The sequence below is a fragment of the Panthera leo genome, chromosome D2 (assembly GCF_018350215.1).
Source record: "Panthera leo isolate Ple1 chromosome D2, P.leo_Ple1_pat1.1, whole genome shotgun sequence".
NCBI classification, from domain to species: Eukaryota; Metazoa; Chordata; class Mammalia; order Carnivora; family Felidae; genus Panthera; species Panthera leo.
In genome coordinates, this window is record NC_056689.1 from 15407037 (window position 1) to 15427881 (window position 20845).

A 20845-nucleotide genomic window follows, 5' to 3' on the forward strand; every position below is an offset into this window, starting at 1 on the left:
ATTGATTGATTGATTTTGAGAGAAAGAGAGCATGAGAAGGGGTGAGGCAGAGAAAGGGAGAGAGAGAATCCCAAACAGGTTCTGCACTGTTAGCACAGGGGCTTCTACTCTTGAGCTAGGAGATCATGACCTGAGCTGAAATCAAAAGTCAGACACTCAACCGCCTGAGCCACCCGGGTGCCCCATCAGGTTTAGTATCTTTGCGGTCTGACATCCTTTTATTAGAAATTACTTAGGAGAGAGAAAGCTGAATGATTTGGCTATAGTGGGACAGTGATGACTTCTTTTGTAACTCATGAGGAGACTGGACAGAAGTAAAGAAGGGCAGAGGTGATGAGGACAAATCAACCATTATGGCTTTTGTAATTCAGCTTTCGAATGAACAATGATCGTATGCTTAATTACTGCTCACCTTGGTACAGAAAATATTTCAAAAGGCAGCAGTTAAATTGGCTTCCCAGTCAAAGTCTAGAGTGAAAATTATTATTTTCAGATAATCCAATAAAGTCAAAAGAAATCAGAATTAACTAGGAGAAATTTTGATGAGGAGGATGTGCACGGCCTTAACATGTCTCCCCACTCGACGCGAATTAATTTCAAAGGAAAAAAGAGTAAATACACATTGGGAGTTTGGACGATTCTTTGCTCAGGTAGCCAAAACCAACATCATGAAACACGGCGCGCCTCGAGAGCAGACGCCCAAGAAAGGCACGGCACCAGTCATGCAGTCTTCCGACTGAAGCTGTCACAAAGAAACACCAGAAAAGCTCCAAAGAGGAATGTCCTGTGAAAGTAGGACCTTTTCTCTGAAAATGCCAATGTCCTACATGACGAAGGATGACCTGAGAAGACGTTCCAGATTAAAGGAGCTCGTGGAGATATGACAACTAAATGTAATACCGGACCCTGGCCCAGACGGAAAAAGGTTACAAAGGACAGCCCTAAGGCAACTGACGAAACGGCAGAGGAATGCAGATTATTAGTATTTTCTTGGTGTAAAATTTACTTAGGTTGAGAACTATACTGATTATACAAGACTATGTCCTTATTCTCAGGAAAACTGTACTGAACGTTTAGAAGCGAAGCCCCCTGATGACTGCAACATACTCTCAAATGGTTCCCCCCACAACTTTATGTGTTTGTACGAACACACATGGGCACACACGTGGGGAGAGAGGGTGAGCGCACACAGGGCAAATGTTAACGACAGGTGATTCTGGATAACAAGTATATAGGTGGTCCTGCATTATTCTTATCCTGGTCATTTTCTCTACGAGGAACATTACATCCCAATACAATTGACAAAAATTAGAATCAATACAAAAAAAAGAGAACACTCACACTCAGATTTTCTCAGTCTAAGCGTCAAGCAAGGCACAACCCACCACGGGTGAGCTTCCTTCCGAAGGAGGCAGGGCCTCGGACTGACGCGTGCCAGACGACACGGCCAGTGGCGAGGGCTGCAAACGGGGCCAGGCGGATGGGTGAAAGGCAGAAAGGCAACAGTCTACACAACTTCTGCCCCAGGCCCGCTCAGGGAGCACTCTGCCGTGCCTCTTGGGAGCGGGTGGCAGGAAGGAACTGCACGGAGGCAGAGAAGCCCAAGGCAGCCCAAGGGGCCCGCTCGGCACCTACGTCACAGAGGCTCACCAAGACCGGCAGTGACAAGTAACGGAGCGTCAGACCCTGCCCGGGGGGATCAGGGGGGCTGGCGGGGAAGGTCACAGAGAAGACGCGACCACCAGTTGACCCATGAGCTGGACGCAAGTGGTGGGAGGCTCCTCACCCCATCCCGTCCTTGGGATGAGCCTTTCTCGCTCCCAGAGGCCGCTCCAAGGACGCAGCCCTGAGACACTGACGTGGTGTCCACAACACCTGCACAATATACCCGCCTGAACCCAGTTAAGGCGTCTCTCTCTCTCTTGCTCTCTAAACTCTTAAGATGTGGCAGGTGGGAGCAGGGACCCTTTCATGTTGCCGGTCCAGGGCAGGCCCTGCACAGAAGTTCCCTCTGCCGATTACAACTGCCCGCCTACCAGCCTCGGATGAGCGCCTGCCTCCTTTTGGGTCTCCCTCTGCCCTCCCAACGAAGGGGGCCGGTTTCACATCTCCCCTGGGGGCCCCTGACAGGGATGCAGCCCCACAGAGATCACCAGAAAGGGCTGCCATGACAAATCCTACAAGGCAAACCGCAGAGCCGACCTCACGCTGAACCTCCAGCTCCTTTTCTGATTTTGATTCACTGCAGCCATGTTTTCACTGACGATTTTAAAATTAATTTTTATGTTTGCGCCAGACAGCTTTTTATTTCTCTGGTGATCTTGCAGTGCATATGTATGATCATGAGGTACAGAAATAGAAAGTGAGGAGGAACAAAGAAAAAATGTCACATTTGCTAACAATGGAGGAAATTCAAAAGCAAGGCTTGGGCTCCTGTCAACCTTTCAGGAACGGATCCTGACTAGAAATTGATTCTTCTAAATTCTCTCTAAAGCCTACTGGCCTGAAATACTAAGTGGCAATTCCAGGTCAAGTGGTACCAAAATAACCTTCCCCCAGACAGGAATGCTCTGACCTTCAAAGGAAGTTTCAAAGATCTGAAGCAGAAGCTCATTTCAGAATCAAAAGCAGATCCTGCTTTTGAAAACAAATCTACACCAAAAGCCTCATTTTGATCAAAACAGGTTCGACTATGATTTTCATCGGGTGTTCTGGTTCTAGCTTCTTAGACCTTTCATGGATCTTAATTACAAAGAACATGGTGCAGCCTAGAAAACCAGGCTTTGAGTAGATGTTGTTTGTTATTTAAAACCTTAGAATCTATTACCTTTTTGTGTGAGTAGGAGATATATTGGGAGCCAATAAAATGCTAAATCCTATATTGCAACAAATTCTAATAAAGCATTCAGTGTGGCTGTCAAAGAGACCATTATGGAAAAGGCCAGCATTAGCCTGTTAGCTGTGATCAATAAAAAACTGGCAAAAAAATCCTAACTACAGAAGCATCGGAAAACAGAAGAAACCTCTAAATAACCTTACCAAAAAACAAAGTTTTTTTTTTTCAACTAATGGAAATGGAAAGCCAGAGATACCAGGTTTTCAGCTCTGGGGAGTAAACGTTGTCTGAAAACTTAAGATATCCTTTTCTATCCAAATGACTCATTTTATATAGTTCTAATCACTCCATATAAGACTTAAAAAAAATTTTTTTTTAATATTTATTTTTGAGAGAGAGAAAGAGACAGAGTGTGAGTGGGGGAGGGGCAGAGACAGCAGGAAACAAAGAATCCGAAACAGGCTCCAGGCTCGGAGCTGTCAGCACAGAGCCCGACGCGGGGCTCGAACTCATGGACCGCGAGACTGTGACCTGAGCCGAAGTCGGACGCTCAACCGATGGAGCCACCCAGGTGCCCCCATATGAGACTTTTTGCGACGGGTAATAGTCTTATTTCCACCATTCATGCTAGCTCTACCACTAATAAGCTGTGTGCCTTGGGGGAATTTAAATTTCTGTCCTCTGTCTTAGTTTCCTCGTCTGTAAATCAGGAACAGAGCATTACTCTGGGGAGTAAATGAGTTAGCGGCTGGTGCAGAGCTTGTGCTCGGTAACTGTTAACTACTTCCTCCACCACCACCACCATGACCATCAACACTACTAGGATTCAGAAAAATGGACAGACAAGAATGGATAAGACAACTTTTTAAACGATAAGACAGCATGGCAACTAAAACAGTGTGGTACTGATGTAAGGCTCAAACAGGCAAAAGAACAGGTAACTGTAAAACATTACACACACACACACACACACACATTTCTTAATATAATTAACAAGGCATAATACATGAATGACAACTGGGTTATTTAACAAATGGCTTTGGTAAACCGGCTAAGCATTTGGAAGAAAAGCAATTGAGAGTCTCATTGTATTTTACACTCAAAGTAAATCCAGATGGATTAAAAACATAAATGTTTAAAAAAAAAAAAGGTACTACAGAAGAAACAAATTCCAAATTAACTCGGAAAACGGACAGACTTTCTCAATATGAAAAGAATGAAAGAAAGATAGATCACCAAAGTGAAAAACTGAGAAAAACGCAATCGATAAATATAAAAAGGTCATCTGCCTTATGAAAGATATTTTTAAGGCAAAAGGAAAAAAATGGTTACAGGAATAAACAAAAACAATTAGATTAAAAAAGTACACAATAAACTAACAAACATTTGACCTCATTAGCAACTTAACAACATGAATCTAAGCAAAGAAGTGTTGGAAAGAAGGATGGAAAACTGAAGACCAGAAGAGTGCCAGGTGTTGGCGAAGGAGCAAGGAGACCAACACTCCCACGTGCTGGGGTGTGTGTGTGTGTGTGTGTACGCACATGCACAAAGGGCCACAAATGTCACGGGAACACCCCAGCAGCACGCAGAGAGCCCCAGAAGTTCACAACCCCCCAATCCAGGGCCTCCACCCTCAGATCCTCCCCCAGGGAAACCACCAGGGCTGGAGAGAAGGCTGGTGTACAAAGGGTTAACATCTGACACTTGAGGGGATAATGCTGAAGTCAAAGGTGAAAATCCACACTATGAAATACTGCACAATCATTAAATGATCACAGTTGTGAAGGTGATCCTGTTGGAAGGCCATTCCCATGTCACTCAGTCATGATAAGGGGAAAAACCCAATCGTACAAAACGATACAAAGTATTTTCCCCCATTATGGAATGATGGAACAAATCAAGTAGAAAGAAGGAAGAAACGAAATACACTAACAGTGGTTAACCCAGTGAGAAGATTAGGAGTTATTCCTATTTTCTTCTTTATTTTTTTAGGTTTTTTTTTTTTTTTTTAATTTTTTTTTTTAACGTTTATTTATTTTTTACTTTTGAGAGAGACAGAGCATGAGCACGGGAGGGACAAAGAGTAAGAGAGGGAGCCATAGATTCTGAAGCAGGCTCCGGGCTCTGAGCTGTCAGCACAGAGCCTGACACGGGGCTCGAACCCACAAGCTGTGAGATCATGACCTGAACTGAAGTTGAACGCTCAACCGACTGAGCCACCCAGGCGCCCCTTTTTAGGTTTATTTTTACTTATTTTTTGAGAGAGAGCGAGAGAGCGCGACCGTGCAAGCAGGGGAGGGGCAGAGAGACAGGGAGAGAAAGAATCCCAAGCAGGCACTGTGCTGTAAGCCCCGAGCCCAATGCGGGGCTCGAACTAACCAACCATGAGATCATGACCCCAGCTGAACTAAAGAGACGCTTAACTGACCGAGCCAACCAGGTGCCCCTTCTTCATTTCTGTTTCATATTTTTTACAAATCTGCTAGCTTGAGTAGGGAGAACGTTAAAACTCAGGAAAACAATAAACATGGTCAAATAAGGGAAAGAAGTCACCAGTGGAATGACAAAAAGAATCAACGATATTCAACCCTACATAGGACTTTTTAAAACCCTTACTGAGTCTACAGTGTTTCCCGGTCTTACTGTATTCTCCTTTATTAACCACGTGTGCCCATGAGAGTCCATCAGTCTCCACTCCGGCCTAAGGAAATGAAGCAAGCCGGGGCCGGGGTCACATCTGTGCCTCCCCCTCCAGCCCTGCCCCGGCCTCCAGCAGCTCCTAGGCTCCAGCTCGGTTTTTACCTCCCTGCTCAGAGCAGGCACACCCCTACCAGCCCCGAGGATTATTTCCCTTATGTTTTTTATTAGACACAACTCAAAAATATTTGTCATCCATAGTGAAATTTCTTACATGTAGGAGGCACTTCATAGATAATTCTTAATGTACAGTGAGAGTTAGTGTTTTCTGACATCCCGGGCACTATAAACTAACGGGCTATCTATATCAAGGTTTCCACCTGCCTAAATGTGCTTTCTAAAGCTTTCAGGTTATGTTAGTTGCCCATACTATCTCTTTATATTCTTATTTCTGTTGTGTAATTACCTTTGTACTTTTTTTCTTTTGTTCTTTTTTTTTTTTGAGACAGAGAGAGACAGAGCATGAATGGGGGAGGGTCAGAGAGAGAGGGAGACACAGAATCCGAAACAGGCTCCAGGCTCCGAGCTGTCAGCACAGAGCCCGACGCGGGGCTCGAACTTACAGACCGTGAGATCATGACCTGAGCCGAAGCTGGAAGCTCAACCGACTGAGCCACCCAGGTGCCCCATCTTTCATTCTTTTTTTTAAGTCTGAAGGCAAAACACTAATTCCTTTTTCTTTCTTCATCCCAACAAAACATATATATGAGATGGGAGAAAAATCTGTACTTCAGAAAAAAAAAAATCTGTGACCTCGACTAGGTAAGAACCTGCAGCCTGGGAAGTCTTCCCAAAACAAAGATGTCTGGGTTTGGTCATCAAAGTATCAAAAATTGGGAGATGTCTGCTTTCCTTTGTTTTTTAATTAAAAAAGAGAGACTCAAGCTCTTACTCCAGTCAGCGTATGACTTCTTATATAATCTTGCAGACAGACGCCAAGCACGTATGTGCGCACCGCTCTCCCAGGATTCAGTCTGTTCTAAGCAAGGTTAAGTAAAAATCAATTCTCTGTATTGATCCAGTGCCCAAAGCCAGAGTCTTCAACAGGAATTTCATTTGAAGTGCGTCACTTGCCCTTTGATCATTTAAGTAGAGGGTATGCATCTGGTGGGAAAAGAACTAGAGAGAAAAATATCCTGTTCTCTGACTGCTCCCACCAACACAGTGGCCACAACAGACCCAGGACGGGACCGAGGGAAGGTTCCAAAAGGCAGGAGGTGAGGGGAGCCAGCGAGGGGGAGGAAGCCCAGGAGAAGGCGGGTCCTGAGGAGCAGCAGCCCCCTAGCAAACCAGAGCGCAGGACCCCACCAGCCCTCTGAAATCAGAACTACCCTCCGCAGGCTAGAGTTAAAATTTTCAGCAGCCTCGGCCAACTACCAAAGCCCCCAACTGCACATTTTAGCCAAGCCCCAAATGTCAAAACAGAGCAGACAGGCAAAGAGAAGAGTGCACCAACCAAAGAAAACCGCCAGGGCTGAGAGCCAAAGGCTGGCATGGCACCGGCCCCAGCACGTGTGGGGGACACGTGGCTGGGGAACGGTGACAGGAGGTCGGAGGTTAGTGGGCCAGATGGCAAAAAGCCCACCAGGCCAAGCGAAAGACCCTGGATTCTACTGCTGGCATAACAGATGCCTCTGGAAGGTTCAGACCTGCCTCGGGAGCCCAAGTCTGCACCATCCAATTTCCGTAAAAGTACATCAAAGCAGTAAGTCTATCACAAATTAAATGAAACTCACAGTCTACTAGGCCCTGATCGTGTGGTCCCACCCCCCTTACCAACCACACCTTCTTCTTTACCTACTCCCACCCCAGGGCAGTGGGGCCTCAGTTTATCTCTTTCCATCATCTGTAGTATTCTCCATAGAACCTCCCACCCTGCCCCCCCAACGGGCCTGTAGTCTCCCTCTGAAGTAACGGTGCCTCCCCATCTTCCATTTCAGTTACACATCACCTCCCCAGAGCTCCATCCTGGTCACCTGATCTAGTCAGCTCCTGGCACCTCTCACAGCACCCCACTTGTCACCTTCACGGTGTTTATGACAACTGTCCACTTGCTTGTTCAATGTCTACACTTCCCACTCGACTGAGTCTAGAGAAAGGAGAAAACATGTCTGTTTTGTTCACAAGTGTATACCTAGGATTTGATAAATATTTGATGAATGAATTTTAAAAAGTAATATATACTCCAAAGGCAAAAATTGGTTTGACTAAATTGACAAATCTTTTCCTGGCCAAAAAAAAAAAGGAGCGGGGGGCATGAGGGAACTTAAATAACTAACATAAGGCGTGAAGAGAAGGGAAAACACACTGATCTCACAAAATAAATAAGATTATAAGGGAATATACGAACAACTGTATGCCCACAAATTAGGTAAGCAAAACAAGTTACTAAATGACACAGATTACCACAACTGACTCAACAAGAAATAAAAACTCAGCACCTCTATACAAGTAGAGACTGAATTCGTAATTAAAGAGCTTCCCCTGAAGAAAAGCCCAGGCCACAGGGCTTCACTGGTAAAGTATATCAAACATCCAAAGAAAAAATTAATATCAATATTTCACAAACTCTTCTAAAACTCAGAAGAGGAAGGAACACGTATGTCCCAACTTATTCTGAGGTCAGTATTATTCTGATACCAAACTCAGACAAAGATATCACAAGAAAGCTACAGACCACACCCCTAATGAATACAGACATGGAAACCGTCAACAAAATATTTGCAAACATATAAAAATCCAGCAACATATAAAAGGATTTGCATATAATCCTTTTGAATCCATCAACATATAAAAACAATCACACATCATGACCAAGAGGGATTTATTTCAAGAACCAAGGCTGGTTTAACATTCAAAAATCAATTAACATAATACACTCTATTAATACGATAAAGGATAAAAACCACATCATCACCTCTGTAGACGCAGAAAAAGGATCTGACAAAACCCAACACTTCTTCGTTGTAAAACGCTCGACAAACTAGGAATAAAAAGGGACTTCCTCAACCCGGTAATGGCCACCTACAAGTAACCCACAGACAACATCATACTTTATGATAAAAGATTAAATGCTTTCTCCCTACAATCAGGAACAAGATGAGTATGTCCCATTCAACAGTGAACTGAAGGTTCTAACCAGGGCAATTAGGCAAGAAAATGAAATAAAAGGCATCCAAAGTAGAAATGAAAAAGTAAAACCATCTCTATTTGTAGATGACATGATTTTCCACAAAGAAAATTCTAAGGAATTCACTGGAAAACTCAGAACCAATAAACAAATTCAGCAAGGTGACAGGATACAAAACCGATCAATAAATGAAAATCACTTGTATTTCTATACATTAGTAACGATAATTCCAAAAATGAAATTAAGAAAACAGTTCCATTTACAATAGCACCCCAAAGTGTAAAATACTGAGATATAAAATTTTTAAAAAAGAAGTATAAGACATGTAGGCTAGAAACTACAAAACAATATAGGTAAATGGAAAGAGATCTCATGTGGATGGATCAAAAGACTTAATATTATTAAGGTGGCAATACTCCCCAAATTCATCTACAGATTCAATACAACCCGATCAAAATCCAAACTTCAGTAAGACAGAGTACTCCTGACCTAAGAAGAGACAGAATTGACATAAGGATAAACGGAATCGAATTTGGAGTCCAAGGTTAATCCCTACATTCATGGTCAACTGACTTCAACAAGAGTGTCAAGACAATTAAATGGAAAGAGAACAGTCTTCAACAAATGGTACTGAAACGACTGGATATTTATATGCAAAAGGAGGAATTTGGATAACACCATATACAAAAATTACTTTGGACTACACGCCTGTATGTAACAGTAAAACTACAGAACTCCTAGAAGAACACATAGGAGTTAAACTTGACGAAATTATGTCAGGCAAAGTCTTCTTTGCTACAATACCAAAAGCACATACAACGTAAGAAAAACAGATAAACTGGACTTCTCAAAAACATTCATATTTCAAATGACACCATAAAGAAAGGGAAGATATCTACAGAATGAAAGAATATACTTGCAAATCATATAACTGATAACAGACTGGTATCCAGAACTTATAAAAAAATCTTAGGGGCGCCTGGGTGGCTCAGCTGGTTGAGTGGACGTCCGACTTCAGCTCAGGTCATGGTCTCGCTGCTCGTGAGTTCAAGCACCACGTCGAGCTCTGTGCTGGCAGCTCAGAGCCCGGAGCCTGCTTCAGATTCTGTGTCTCCCCTTCTCTCTGCCCCTCCCCCACTTGTGCTCTGTCTCTCTCTCTCTCTCAAAAATAAATAAACACTTAAAAAAATTTTTTTAAAAATCTTAGGGGCGCCTGGGTGGCTCTGTCGGCTCAGGTCATGATCTAATGGTTTGTGAGTTTGAGCCCTGAGTCAGGCTCTCTGCTGACAGTGTGGAGCCTGCTTGGGATTCTCTCTCTGCCTCTCCCTAACATGCGTGCATGCTCTCTCTCTCAAAATAAACTTAAAAAAAAAAAAAAAAAAATCGCCCAACTCAGTAGTAAAAAGAGAACTGAGCCAATTTACAAATGGGCAAAGCAAATGAATAAACATATCTCAAAAAAAAAAGATACACAGATGGCCAATAAGGACATGAAAAGATGCTCATCATCACTAGTCATCAGGGAAATACAAATCAAAATCACAATATGACAACGCTTCACACCTACTTAGAATGGATGAAATTAAAAAAGACCATAACTGGTTGACAAAGATGTGAAGAAACTGGAATCCTCACCCACTGCTGGTGGAAACGTGAAGCTGGCCAGGAAAAGACTGCTAATTCCTCAAAAAGATTTATACAGAATTACCACCTGACCTGGCATCTCCAGTCCTAAGTGTGTGCCCAAGAGAAGTGAAAACAGACATCTACCCAAACACTTGTACACGAATGTTCAGAGCAGCATTATTCACAATAACCAAAAAGTGGAAGCATCAACAGATGGGTAGATCAACCGAATGTGGTATATCCACATAATGGACTATTATTTGACCATGAAAAGGAATGACATGTGCTACAGTGTGGATAAACCTTGAAAACATTATGCTAAGTTAAATAAGCTAGTTACAAAACACCACATATTATAGGATTCCCTTCTCACGAAATGCCCAGAACAGGCAAACTGACAGGCAAAGAAAGGTAGGGCAGGGGTTGCCAGGGGCTGGGAGAGACACAGGAATGAAGAATGACTGCTTAATGGGTGTGGGGTTTCCTTCTGAAACGATGGAAATGTTCTAAAATTAGATTGTGATGACTGGCTGCACGATCGTATGAATATACTAGAAAAAGATGAATTGTGTATTTTATTTCCTTTCTTTTTTTTTATTTTAATGTTTATTTTTGAGAGAGAGAGAGAGAGACAGCACAAGCAGAGGAGAGGCAGAGAAAGAGGGAGACACAGAATCCGAAGCAGGCTCCAGACTCTGAGCTGTCAGCACAGAGCCCAACATGGGGCATGAACCCACGGACCACAAGATCATGACCTGAGCCGAAGTCGGATGTTTAACTGACTGAGCCACCCAGGCGCCCCGTGAATTGTATATTTTAAATGAGTGAAGTGTATGGTATATGAATTATATCTCAATCCGCTGTTTAAAAAACAAAAACAAAAAAACAAAACAAAACAAAACAAAATAAAAAACAGATAATACAGTGATATACGGTATATCACAGATGGTCCCGGACTTACGATGGTTCAACTTATGATTTTCCAACTTTATGGTGGTGTGAAAGCAATATGGATGCACCAGAAACCATAGGTCAAAAAAATGGGATTTTTTGACAGATAGCGAGCACCTGTGCGCCAAGCTGGGGAGGACCAGAGGGAGAAGGAGAGAGAGAATCCCGAGCAGGGTCCATGCCTGGCAGAGCCCAATGCGGGGCCTGATGTCACAACTGTGAAATAATGACCTGAGCTGAAATCCAAAGTAAGATGCTTTAACTGGCTGAGCCACCCAGGTGCCCCCAGAGGTCAACTTTTAAATTCTGACTTTTTCCTGGGCCAGCGGTGGCATGCAGGATCCTCTCTCCCGATGCTGGGCAGGAGAAGCCAGTCCCACCCCCCAGGCAACCACAGGCTCATGAAGGTAAACAACCAATACACTGACAACCATTCTGCACCCACACAGCCATTATGTATTTCCCTTTCTGTACAATATTCAACATATTACATGAGATATTCAACATTTTATTACAAAATAGGCTTTGTGTTACCTGATCTTGCCAACCGTAGGCTGAGGTGAAGAGTTCTGAACATGTTTAAGGTCAGCTGGTTAGTAGGTTAGATGTATTACATGTGTTTTCCACTTATCATACTTTCAACTTATGATGGGTTTATCAGGAGGTAACGCCCTCGTAAGCCGAGGAAGACGTGTAATTTGGTAATATTTCTGTAATGACATCTTCCCTTCCTAAATGTTAAGGGTTAACATTCCTAAATCTTAACAGGGTTAAGATATAAATAGGAGGAAGGCAAAGGAAAAACTTAACCTTGGGAGCCTTGGGAGCTGGGCACCAGAGTTCTCCCAGTATAAAATATTTCCATGGGCTAAATTTGGGTGAGGAGGAATTTATTTGTAGTTCATAGTGACATCAAATTACGGTGCATATCTTCTTTACAGCTCAGTCACCTGAAAACTTTTAAACTGTAAGATGCAAAACTGGCCGCTCCTTAGGAGCAAAACCACTCTGTTCCCAGGAGCACGAAGAAGAGATGGGCTCAAGAAGCAGAAATCACACACTTACGTTCCTCAAGACCGGAAGTGCCAACTGCTCGAAGGAAGTCAGATCCACCACGTACTGCCCAACTCGGCACTCGCGTTTTCCAGGTGGAGGCTCTGAGCTGAATAAAGAAACAGTGCATTTGTTGAAAAGACCCCTGTATTGATTTCTGGTTTGCAGCTATGGCCACTGAGCCTCTGGCCCTTCGACATATGCTAAATCACCCTGAGACATCACCTACACAAAACGCGGTAGTATGCAAAGCTAACCTGATGCCGTGCCGTCTCCTGAGAACAGGGTTTCCAACAAGTATGCCCACCACGCCACCGCCACCGGCCCTGGAAGTTACCTGGGGGTGCCGATCCCCAAGCTACAGGGAGGCAGCGCCCCAACTATCTTGGAAAAGTAGCACAAGAAACAGGATGACGAATTACAAAATGATAAAAATTTAGTACTCAGTGGAGTAAGTTTTAAGTGAAATATGCTATCTTTGTACTTTGTTTTTCATATCGTGGTTTCAAAGTCTGTTTTCTTTCTTTGAGAAATCCGCAAAGGCCCAAGATTCTTCAAGATAGGGATCAGAGATTATTTGGCTCGATCCTGTGCCCAGGGAGAATAAAACATCATAGAAATGAAATGTCAGTACCCAATTCTAGACAAAACTCCCCGCGTGCCGGATAAGGTGACAACGTCGAATCCTATTCTTCTCCCTGCCTGTCTGACTTCTTCTGTGTAAAATCCATCAATAGGCACACCAGAGGATTTTAAAACCTCACTGGCTTTCTGGATCAATGTTGTTTTCCCAACTCCTGAAAGAAAAACAAAAAAACAACAAAAAACCAATTAGGAACCACCCCCTTGCTGGAGGGAACAGCACGCAGGGCCTGAGAGCAATCACAGTGGGGAAGAGAAATGGGCTGCAAAGGAATTTTATGAATATTAATTCACTTTCATTTTGATTGTTCCAGGTGTTAAAACTTTTCAATTTCAAGCATACTAAAAATATGAATGGGATCTTAAAGTTTTATTTTGAAATTCTGAAACATTATTAATTTTGTCACACACACCATCCCAGAACCAACTGAGCGGCTTACCGGTGACAGCCGAGTGCCATCCGCACCCTCTGAGACAAGCTTCTGGAACTAAGTTTACTCTCTTCCTTGGGTGGCCACGCTCTCACCAGGACGCAAAACTGGTCATGCTTGGGTCGAAGGCTGGACCCTTTAAACTAGGATTTCAACCTTCCCAACACTCTGGACCTACGCTTACCCACGAAAATCTCGTCACTCCTCCACGGACTTAACATTGCTGTGTCTCCCAGAAAAGCGTCCCTTCAATACCACTAACACCACCAGAAATGGCAATCTTTAAACTTTCTCACAAGAGCGATCCGATCGGGTCGGCAGCCCCTTCTGTGACCTCCTCCGCTGTTCTCACGGTTCCTCTGGCTTGCCCCCCAACGCCTTCCCCACTTACAACCTATCACCTCCACCCCCATCCACCTGGCCTGTTAACTACTCGGGTGCGTTTACAGGTACCAACAGGGAATCACCGACACCGTGGAGCCAGGCACTATTAGTAAGGACCATATAATTTAACAGGGGCCTTTGTGTGTATCCATGACTTGCTCCATAGACATCTAAGTCAATGGCATCACGGTTATCAAAAATGGGAAAAATGGGAATCCTCCGGCAAGCCTGCAATAGACTATTTTGAGATACCACAGGGTTGTAAAGTCGTATTATTTCTATGGCTGCCTCCTCAGAGTCATCAGGGTTCCCCAAGAAACCTTTTAAGCTTGTATGAGATAAACCATGAACTGTTACTTAATAAACCTCTCCTCCTAATTCACACTAACAAACGGTGGCGGCTGGCCTTCTGGCCCGTGAACACCAACCCAAGGGGATCCCAGCCACGTGCTCACTGGGGCTGGAAGAGAACCGTGTAGGGTTTTCATCCCAGCTCTGTGTCCCAGTACCTGCTGTTTAGCAAAGTCCCGGCAGAGCCTGTTTAATACGGGCCAGTGGCATTGGTGGATATGTAAGCTGGTACTTTTCTGAAGGGCGACTTCAACGTGCCTTCCGCAGCACACAGCAATTCTGTGTCTAGGAATTCACCTTCAGCAAGAGTCTGACGACAGTACAAAGATACGTGGAATAGGGGTTTTACGTCAGTTTTCATGATAATAGCAAAATATAGAGAGCAACCTATATGGTGACCGGTCAGGGAGTGGTGAATTACGGTATCATGTATATAACGACATATAAATATGCAGGAATGCCATACGGGCCTTACAGAGAATACTGTTCACCTATCTTTATTAGCACAGAAAACAGACCGCAATATGGCAGTGATAAACAGAGAAAAAGCAGGTTAAGGCACAGCAGGCATATATATATAGCATTATCCTATTATGCTTTTTTTTTTTTTTTTAAAAAGTGAATTGTATGTATCTACAGGAAATGTTGAGACAGAAATGGAAAAGTTTACAGCACTTATTTCTGTGTGTTGTAATTCCATGTGATTGTCACTTTCTTCTCTAAAACTTTGATTTTTTTTTTTTTTTTTTTCTGGTCTAATAGTAAGTGGGTATCACTCTTAACGTAAGAAAAAAAAATACTGCATTTTGAAGAAGATAACGTGGGGCAGCTGTGATAAAAGGGGACGCTTTGTGTCCTGCATGTTGGGCAGAACACCGGTGCTGGCTCAAGCCCCTTCCTGATCAGCTCTAAAAAATCATCTTTCAGTTAATTTTTCATCTCCATCAATTAAGCTGCTACCCTAGAGCTGTCTACACGAAGAGGTAACCTATGCTGAAGGAGACCCCAAAATGACGGCTCCATATCATACACAGGCAAGAAGGGCAGGTCAGAAAGCTCCAGAAACCTTTTGGTTCTACTTCCCTCATGAAGCTGACCCTGAGATAAAAGATTCAAGGGCGGGAGGTTTAATTTGCAAAGTGACCCCCAAGACTCCAAGGGAAGTAACTGCGTTATCACGCAAGTTACCTCCGTGGATAGCTAATCCCACTGGGGAACTCTGGGACACAGTTTTGGGCACGTGACTCAAGTTTTCCTGCCTGAGGGCTGAGGAAGTAGAGAGTTTATCCACCGACTCCCGTCTCTCATGGGTTGGAGGCTGCTCCCGGGGGACAGGAATTCCCTGGCCCGTCAGGCCTGCTCTGCACACAGGTACAGAATCTAGAGAAATCAGAGAATCAGAGAATCAGAGAATCAGAGAAAGCCCTCTAAGATGGGTCACAGGTTGGACAGCTGGGAAAAACATTAAGTGTCAAGGAGACGCAAGCAGAGCACTGAGCATATACAACAAAAAGTGACCTCTTTGAAAAGACACATTACCTGATGATCTGAATATGTAGACTAGATTTAGATAGCAGGCAGAGTTTGAGACTAAGTTGATGAGAGAAAGAAACTATGACAAAAAACAGACAGTAACTCCAAAGCAGGGGGTGGGGGGGGGGGGAGGACTTGTATGTAAAAGGAAAAGAAAATTATAGATTACTAACTACATGGCTCTTCTGTGATTACTTTTTACCTGTACTGGGCTAATCAAAATTACACTATAACTGCATTAGGAAGATGGAGAGAAAGAGAAGGTGAGTGGTTTTTAGGACGGGCTTAGGCAAGCTATCTTGTAGAATCATTTGTCTTTCAACTGTGTGTACATGGAACTTTTATTAAAAAAAAGGGGGACAGGAAGAAGAACCAGCATTGATCTGGCCCACCTCTCTGTCCCCAGCCACCTCCAGGAGCCAGGCAGATCCTATCACAACAACAACAGATCACTTCTGTTATGAAACACATAGATGTCTTGAGGCCAGCCTGCTGAGAGAACAGCATTCCCAGGTTCAAATAAAGGACTGACGACTCAATTTTCAGAAGACGGTCTTTTGCAGTATTAGGGAGTACTCTGGATGTTCGAAATCTCTCAAACCGGTCTCCTCACAGCGCCTCCACTGCCTGGTAAAAAGAACATTCTGGAGTCCACAATACTAAGTATGCCCTTTGCTACTTGGGCAACACATAACCACTCAAATAAAGCGAAAGAGGGTTCTAGGCCCAGAATGACAATCTTTGATACCTGAGCTCTCAGTTCACTTAAACACTAGGCACACCTTGCAAAGGAGCTGACGAAATAAATCACTTTCTCTGCTCCAATCAACCCATCTTTCTGCCTTGGCCCATCTGATGCTGCCACCACCTTCCTGAGTCACGCCGGATGCACGCGTGGGGCCTTGGGTTTAAAAAGCGTCTCCTCCAGCTTCACGTGAACGCACACTCTCCCATCGGGATCCCGTAGGGTTGAGGGATGTGCCCAAAGCCACAGACACAGGATCTGGGAGGGGCTTCCTGGAGGCACCGAGGCTTCTCGTCCCCCGGCCTCACCCTTGCAGGCAACTGGGGAGTGGGAAGTCTCATCTTCAGTTTCACTACCGTTCAGGTGAAAACCCCGCGCTTCCTCTCATTACGAATGGTAGGCCAGAGCCACCGTAGCGGCGGCACGTGTGACCATCCACAGAAACCGGGCACCTTCCCGTCAATCACGGCCGCGGCGGGCATCCTGCAATACCGTGTGCGCGCATCACTGAGCTCAAAACTGCGCCCTGACGCTTGCTGCCGTGGGATCCCCCCCCCCCGCCCCCCTTTAATGCCTTCGTAAAGAAGCCCACATACTACCAAACCACAGCTCGTTTTCTTACCAGCCTTGGCCTCATTTCTAGCCCTGTCTTTTGTACTTAAAATCACGTTCTCTGGGAAGGGGTCACGGAGCCCGTAACATTCACTGGGGACTTTAGGGACCAGCTGCCAGAACCCTGGAGCCTGCCGCCCCTTCCCAAGTACACGGGGACGCCCCCCACCTCCCGCCTACCCCGGCTGCCCCCCCCGCCCAAAAGCGGAGACCCGGGCGGGGTTACCTGGGGGCCCCGTGAGGAACACGTGCCGGGCCATTCCGGTGGGCCCGGGTGGGGGTCGCGGCCCGGTCGGGGTCGGGGTCGCGGTCCAGGTTCCGCCCCCGGCGTGCGCCGGGCCCCGCCTCCGCCGACCGGAAGCACCGCCCCCGCGGTCGCGCAGGCGCCTCAGCGCCGCCCCCCCCCCCCCCATGCCTCAGCCTTCGGTCTTGCTCGCGCATGCGCCTTGGGCTCTTGATCTCCGTACGCAGTGGAGAAGTCCGCGTTCGGGAGTGGGGTGGTCAAGAGTTTTTCGGCCCCTTGTCCTTGATCGTAGATTTCCGGCTCACGGGGCGGGGGGGGGGGGGGGGGGGGTCTCCAAGGGAGACGTGCGTGAGAACGCCTATTAATAAACTGGTGCTGTGCTAGGTGAGCGCCGTGGTCCAAGTCCTGCCGCTGATGTCCGGACCTGCAAGCTGAAATTACCCCAACCCTCCTGGAAGTTTGGTCTCGGAAACCTCCCGCAGAGGGAGGAGGCTTTGCTACCGATTCGAACTCTTTGCCCAGCGTCGTCTATCATAGCTGCGAGTAGAATTACCTGATAAAACGTGCTTGATGCCTGGGCTCCGCTTCCAGAAAATTCGGAGTGTTTGGTCTTGGGTGTGTCCTGAGGATCTGGATCTTTTTTTTTTGTTTTTTTTTGAACTCCCCAGCAATTTCCAACGTTCCCTGGGGTTGAGAACCACTTGTTTATAGACAGACCTCCCAGCCCCCATCATTGCATATGAAGACCAGAAATTGGTCTTTCTTACCTCCATACCGTAAGTGGAAACCAACGCAAGACCCCGCCGGAGGATCTCATTGCGCAAAGAATTAAGTGGCTTTCCCCCCACTCACTTGACCACTTGAAGTGTTTCAGCCAGCGAAATGAAGTGGCAATGGCCTTGGGCCAAATTTACCTGTAAACTCTTTCAGCCTGACATGTGTACGGTCTGACTTGTGATCAATCATTCTCCATCCTGGCTGAGAAAGCAATTTCACTGAGTGCTCAACTTAATTGGTCTGTGCCCACACAGGACCTCCAGGGCTCCCCTTAGCCTGCTATATACATCAGTCAGATGGCCTCAGTTTTTTAGCTATTTAAAAAGTAATCATCTAAAAAATGAGATTTGCACAGTGTAGCTGCTACCATCATTTTGGCAACATTTACAAAGCCGCATCGCTGGTAATGTAGGGCTTTCCACCTACATTTATCTTTAACCTCATGCAAATTGGAATCAAGACCAGCTGATGCAGCCAAGGAAACCCATGGTAGTAGTTTCCAAAAGAAAGGAAACATGTACACAGTCATAAATACACTCTTGTTTTTTTACCAAAAGTATTTCATGCTACCAAAACACTTGTAAACATTAATTGCTAATTAATATAAAAATTCCCATCACTGAGAAACAGTTTATAATTTGCAAGGATCCCCAGGAGTTGGATTATTTTCTTTTGACGGTATACGTGGCATTCTGGTAGCTATTCGCGGGCATCAGTTTAGGTAGCTCAAGGAACATACAGACTCCAGATGTAGGGAACTGCTGTCTCAGAGAACAAAAAGAAAATTCTTCTGTAGTTGGATGTGGGCTTTTTTTACATTAAAAGCCATTTATTTGGGTGGCAATTACATGGTGTCTTAACCTCATGAGAATTCATTGATCTGAGTCTTTGGTAAAGTTTCCTCTATGTGTTATATATCAATAACAGATGAAATACCTTATATTAGAATAATTAGGAACACATTTTAGAATAAATATGTTATTCAAGTATTGTGCTGAGATTAACTTTTGCTTACGATTGAACCATGGTATAATTGTATATGTTTAAATTTTCTATGATTTCAAAATCCTAAAAGTCCTTAACACAGGTTTTTTGGTTGGTTTTTATACCTCTGCTTTGCCAGGACTGTCTTAGTTTCAAAACTGTCCTTGGAACCCCTTCTGTTCTGGAAAACCAGGATGGCTGGTCATTCTACAGTTAAAGGACAGAGGAGCATTTTAAAGCAAAACAAAGAGCTTTGTCAGAGTAAGTGCTGTAGGTTGAATCCTTGTGTCTTCCCCACATCCAAATGTTGAAAACTAACGCCCAAAGTGATGGCCTCAGTGGAGCACCTAGGTGGTTGTTAAATGAGCATCCAACTCTTGATTTCAGCTCAGGTCATGATGCCCAGGGTTGTGGGATTGAGCCCCGCGTAGGGCTCTATGCCTTAAAAGTCTCTCTCTTTCTCCCTCGGCCCCTCTCTCCAGCTCATGCTTTCTCTCTCTCCAATTAAAAAACAACAACAAAGTGATGGTGTTAGGAGGTGGGGCCTTTGGGAAGTGATGAGGCCACGAAGGTGGGGCCCTCATGGATGGGACCAGTGCCCTCATCAGAGGCCCCAGAGAGATCCTTAGCCCCTGCCACCGTGTGAGGATAGGAAAGTCTACAACCCAGAAAAGCACCCCCCCCCCCCATCCGTGGCACTCAGATCTGACTTCCAGCCTCCAGAGCTGTGAGAAATAAATTTGTTATTTTGAAGTCATCCAGTCTGTGTTTTGTGATAGCAGCCAGCACAGACTAAAGCACTACACGAGTTGCTTTCTCCTTTAATGGTTCGGTTGTTCTGAATATAGGATCTTCTTCCTGAAGAAATGGTCTTGTCAGTAAATAACTAGAAAGCCTATGTAACGGTTTGTATGTGAAGCCTGATCTGTTGGTACTGGGGGCCTAGTCACTATGTGGAAGCCGGGACGACTCTACACCCTCAGCACGTCTAGATGCTCCCCCCACATCACATACACACACACACACACACACACACACACACACACACACTCTCTCCCTTCATCTCTCTTGCGTGCACAGCACCCCCCCCCCCCCCCCCCATTGTCGAGTGGTATGGCCCTGGCCTGGACACAGAACAAAGTCCCAAGTACAGGAAAACTGAGACCAGAACAGAGATTATGGCCATGGGGGATGTGAAAAAAGGGAAGTAAGAAAAACAAAAGTGATAACAGTGTTTTGCCTCCCAGCATTTGTTTCCCCACGTGGAAACAGCCCCCAAACTATCCTTTTCCGTCCTCCTGTGATTAAAAAGAGTGGATGTCCTCCCCAACCCGGGTTCCTGGGGAGCACGTGACCCAGGCCTGGCCAATGACAGCGGGCCATCTTCCTGGCTCAGTGATTGGTTCCAGGAAGCGCATGGGCCGCAGCGCCTGAACCGGAGACCTTAGGTGACTTCTTCCTCTTCCTTTTAAGCGCCTCTTTCCTTGCTCCTCGGGATTGAGGACAGCCATCAGCCAGTGTGACTGAGGCAGAGGGACAAGGGGAGGGGTGAGAACCCCTCCTTCTCTCCCCAGTCGCTTCCTATGCAACAACACAGGCTCAAATGTCACTGCTCTAGGAATGCTTTTCTGATTGTCCTGGCCCCTCCCCACGGCGCCCTCAGCACCCCACAATGTGACACCACAAAGATCTGTTCATATCCACCTTTTCTCCTGCCACCCAGCTATGAATTCCTCCAAAGGCAAGACCCTAATGGATCTTTTCTCATTCACCTCTTTGTTCACCGAATGTACCCACAGCACATTTATCCACCCGCTGTGTGCCAGGGACCGTTCTAGGGGCTGGG

The 20845-nt window shown here is 45.3% G+C and overlaps 1 protein-coding gene across 1 annotated transcript in view; it reads right to left on the reverse strand.

The window, feature by feature from the left end:
- NTPCR (nucleoside-triphosphatase, cancer-related) overlaps positions 1 to 17338 on the reverse strand; it is a 31885-nt gene extending 14547 nt beyond the window's left edge. The window contains exons 1-3 of the mRNA XM_042908607.1: positions 17221 to 17338; positions 12931 to 13093; positions 12309 to 12405 (exon numbers count right to left, since the gene is read on the reverse strand). Of these exons, the coding sequence (XP_042764541.1) occupies positions 12309 to 12405; positions 12931 to 13093; positions 17221 to 17254 (294 nt within the window). The 5' untranslated portion in view covers positions 17255 to 17338. The remainder of the gene's footprint in view (positions 1 to 12308; positions 12406 to 12930; positions 13094 to 17220) is intronic.
- Positions 17339 to 20845: the final 3507 nt, after the last annotated feature.